Source organism: Telmatherina bonti (assembly GCF_933228915.1).
Source record: "Telmatherina bonti genome assembly, chromosome: 2".
In the NCBI taxonomy this organism is placed as follows: Eukaryota; Metazoa; Chordata; class Actinopteri; order Atheriniformes; family Telmatherinidae; genus Telmatherina; species Telmatherina bonti.
Window position 1 is genome coordinate 32,516,826 of NC_136620.1, and position 4,686 is coordinate 32,521,511.

Below are 4,686 nucleotides of genomic sequence, written 5' to 3' on the forward strand. Positions count from 1 at the left end.
ATGATATTTATTGCATATAATATTTTACACAGTAAAAACTGGAGCTTACATTTGGGACTTTATGTAGAAACTGATGCCTTTATAAATATTTTTTTGTTTATTTTGTTTGTTTTCTCTTTTTTTCACTGTGTCCTAAATATGGCCAAAAACAAACTAAATGCCTCTTTTCATACATTAAACGGTACCACCTTGTAGTCCAAAAGGCAATTCGTTATCTTTGCCTTTCCTAGAAGTCACCAGTCATCAGAAAATAATTACTTTCTTTTCTAATATTTTTCTTTTCTAATAATATAATCTGCATGTTTCACCACTGCCTGACAGTAGTTTATATATATATATATATATATATATATATATATATATATATATATATATATATATATATATATATATATATATATTCTTCTTTTTATATACTTATATATATATATGCATGTACAAGACAAAAAAAGTCTGTTTTGCACTTCTGTACAACAAAAAATTACCGTTTTGCTCTTTGTGCATTCTATTGCATGGATTGGAGAGCAGATAGGAGAGTAGAGGTTTGAGCAGTGTCAGAGATAAATCCATAGAGAACATCATTCAGATTTGGGTCTCCTGAACCTTCTCCTTGCCATGAGTAGTCTTAATGATGTAGGGATCAGCAATGGTGCTGATGTGGCTGTGATGTTGTCTGACAGAGCGATGAAGAGAGTTGTTCTGGGTCCAGTGGGCTCCATAACTCCCTTGTCGAGAAGAGGAGGAGGAGGACACATAACCAGGTTTAAAGGTGTTGCTGTTGTGTTCAACTAAAGTTGGCAGAACCAGCCCTGTGTCATCAGAGCCACTAGATCCAGATGTCGGTGGTGGAACTGGGGGAACTTGTTCCTCCATTTGAATAATTTCTATGGTCCTGGCTGCTGCCACCGTACTCCTCTGTTGATGCCTCTTACGCAGTTTATAGAAAGCTATCAGCATGGCAGCTGCTAGTAAGGTAACAGCTACAAAACAGCCAATAATTATTTTGGTGGTTTTCATCACCTCATCCAGGCTGGCAGGTGTCCCACTAGGGACTCTGGCAGTGGGAACTGACACCTGCCTTGGAGTCTGAGTGCTTTGGAAAAGCACAGTAGGTGTGGAGATAAAGACAGGTTGAAAGACAGAGGGTGAGGCAGGGACTGTAGGTTTAGGTTTAGGGGTTTCCTCCACTGTGGGCTCCAAGACTTCCACTGTTACAGTGGTGAAGTAGGAGAGATTAGATGTGTTGAGTTCAGCATTGCTGACATTAAGGTAGGCTGAGGCATTGGAATTTCCTGCCATGTTGCTTACCATGCATGTGTAGACTCCTGTGTCTGATGGGAGAACATTGGAGAAATTGAGAGTTCCATCGTTAAGGACAGATATCCTTGGGTGAGATGAGCCATGGGTCAACACAGTCCCATTAGGGAGAAGCCATCGGACTGAGCTCATTGCAGCTGTGCGGCACCTCAGTTCTGCCACCCTTGCTGCTGAAATGTTCAGATCTCTTGGTGCATCAAGTATAAATGGTGCAGAACACTGAAAAGTTGTTTGATCAACTTCGACCAAATATCTTCCTCTCATGTGGGCTGGGGTGTGGCAGCGTCCACAGCAGGTGGAATTTGTGGGAATGTATTCTCTGAGCCACCATGAAAGCCAAACCACATCACAATCACAGCGCCAGGGGTTATGGTGTAGATGTAACTCCACCAAGTACTGTAGAGGAGTAAAGAGGTTATGGGGGAGGGATGATAGATTATTATGTGCTAGATTGAGTTCCACCAGTGCTGTGATATCATCAAATGCATTCCTTTCAATGATAGTAATAGCAGAGTTCATAATCCATAGTTTCCGTAAATTCTTAAGCCCACGGAAAGCCCAAGGCTTCAGTTCAGGGAAAACATTCTCTGATATTTCCAGTTCCTCCAGTCCAACAAGAGGTGACAAATGAGGAAATTCCCTCAGATTGCACATCCCTAAATTTAGGTACTTTAGGTTATGAAGGCCTTCAAATGCCCCATCAGAGATGTACTCCAGTTTCCTCAGTTCTCCAAGGTCTAGTCTCATGAGTGAAGGGACACGGTTAAAGGCGTAAGAGGGAATGCTCTCAATAGGATTGTTTCTGAGCCACAACTCTCTCAACTTTGAGAGATACTCAAAAGCTCCACTTGGTATGACTGTCAGTCTGTTGTCAAACAGCTCCAAGGTATTGAGACTAGTCAGGCCATTGAAGGCCCCCACTTCGATCTGCCTGATAGCATTCCTGCCCAGTTGAAGGACCTCGAGATGATGCAGGTGTCTGAAGGTATCTGCCTGAATGGTCTCTATGCTGTTCTCCATCAGGTTCAGGTACCTGGTATTGGCAGGGATGTTAGGAGGAACTCGAATCAGGCCTCTGCGTGTGCACACCACCTTGCTGAGCTGGTTAGTACAGGAGCACACACCTGGACAGTTCTGTGGAATAGCTGAGCCCAACTCAGGACCTGTGGACTGGCACATACTGAGAGCAGGCACCATAAGGGAGAGCACGGCGAGCAGGGCTGTGTTCCAGGTAGGCTGCACACTAACCTGGCCCAAAGGACTCATGGTGTGGAGGGCTCATTATTCTGCATGGTGGGGGGAGACGGCACACACCAAAGGACAGACCACCCTAGCCTGGCTGGAGCAACTCAAGGCTCCCAAGTTCCATCGACAGTGCGGGAGTATGCTGAATACACATTTTTGTGTGAGGGAATGAAGGGAGAAAGAGAAAGGAGAGCGAAATGAGCAGATTAATACTAAAGAAGCAGCAGCAAGAAAGCAAAATATCAATGCAAAAAGGATGTTGAGTAACATTTTTAGTGACGTACCTCATTAGTTTGAAAGTGCTCTCCTTTGCCTCTTTTCGAATGTTAAAAGCAACGGTCATGCATCACTTTGATTTATAATTCCTTCCCATGGAATATTTTGAGATAGATGCCTTCTTCTCTTTTCCTATTGAAAAAGTGATGAGGCCCCCTATTAGCCAAGGGTACAAAATGGCTCCTGATATTAAAAACTGAGAGCAGCATAGACAACACTCGCAGCCCTAGGTAAGGCCATGAAGTCTTAGCAGGTGACTAAATCCCTTCTTCCTCCACCAACTTCCTTCCTACCACCTTGCAGACTCCGGAATGCAGCTCCATGTGGATAAAGCACAATGTTCCATAATGTAGTTCATTGACACAGAGGAGAAGAGAAGTGACTAAATGATACTGGGAAAAAAAAGGCAAAAAAAAAAGAATCTCCTGTCAGCTCCCGGAACATGTGTTGGCTCGTCAGTTGGTTGCCTGTTTGGGTGAGAGACCTCCCTCACTGTGACTTTGCCAAGGGCTTGTCGGTCGCTGATTAGCCCTGTTGTGACAGAGACTGAGAGACAGAAAAAGGCTAAAAAACTCTCGGCACGGTCATCTCCCTCTCCTCTCCTCTCCTCTCCTCTTCTGTGTTCCTCTTGCTTCCTCTTAATGTTGGGCTGGCCCTGGTCAGAGCAGCTGCAGGCTGCCGTGTGCACAGTTAGCAGTAATCCGTCTATCCCTCTTGGAGGGAGGGGGGGCGTGGAGTTGAGGGTGGTGGGAGAGATGGTGGCGCTGTGTGGGGGGTGGAGAAGGGGGATACGCTGCACTGTCGGAGCTTCGCAAAAGGCTGACGGAGGAGAGAGAGAGCGCGCTCTTGTCCGCTTCTGCAATGAGAGAGAGGAAGGAGGATGACGCTGGGAAGATGAGAGTGGAAGTGGACTCCGTATCTGTATCCATAAACAGAGGAAGGTGTTGAGGATTCTTCTCTCCGTTGGCTTTTTGTCCCCTGGACTGTCTCCTGCAGTGTTCCTCTGCTTGATTATCTTGTTAGTTTCTTTCTCCGGGGCTGAGGTAGTAAGTTGTGGCAGTTAGCCATGTGTGTGGCTGTCAGACTTGCGGCTGGATGGTGGACTACTGCAGTAGTCAGAGTAGAGCAGAGAGAGAGAGAGAGAGAGAGAGAGAGAGAGAGAGAGAGCGGGAAAGAGGGAGCCTAAAAGAGAAGGTAGAGAAAGAAGCACTGACAGATCAAGAGCAAAAGAAAGAGTGCGCGAAGGAAAGTGTGCGAAAGAGATGGAAAGCCACGCGAGCTTTCTAACAGCCCACCGTCACAGAAACAGCAGGAGCAGCATTATAATCCTCATCTCCTCTTCTTGTTTACTCTCCAATCTCTCTCTTTTCTCTATCCCCCCCCCCCTCCGATATGTGTCAGTGTTGAAGGCAGCTAAGATGCTCGCTCTGCCCCCTCCCTTTGTCCTTCAGTGGGAACGTGAATGTACTGCTGACGCACTCCTCTCAGCTGCTCAGCCAGCCTCAGAGCAGTGCATTGGTTTGATGCAGTGTTCCTGTGTATTAACACATTCAGCCTCCCCCTCCTCCCCTACCCCTCCTTCGCCCTCCCTTCACTGTAACTATCTTCACCTCTCTTTCTCTCTCTTTTTCTGTCTCAGTCTCTCACATGTTTTGCCCCTCTCCCTGTTTCTACACTCACACCCTTACCTGTTCCTCCTCTCGTTTTCTCCTGCCGTCTAGACGCTGCCTCTCCACAACTGTTAATATTGAAAACCTCTCATTCAGATGTATCATAAAGAGACAAAAGGTCAGACCTCAATTCCAACTCCGAAGTGGTTTTTGCATTACCTGCCTTTTCCTCTCCTCC

At 45.9% G+C, this 4,686-nt stretch overlaps 1 protein-coding gene across 1 annotated transcript; it reads right to left on the reverse strand.

The window, feature by feature from the left end:
* Positions 1-582: 582 nt before the first annotated feature.
* On the reverse strand, positions 583-2,583 carry lrrc4.2 (leucine rich repeat containing 4.2; the record flags this gene model as incomplete). Its single annotated transcript, XM_079254577.1, has 1 exon — positions 583-2,583. One exon carries the CDS (start codon positions 2,581-2,583, stop codon positions 583-585), a length of 2,001 nt encoding a protein of 666 aa, XP_079110703.1.
* Between the last annotated feature and the right edge of the window lie 2,103 nt (positions 2,584-4,686).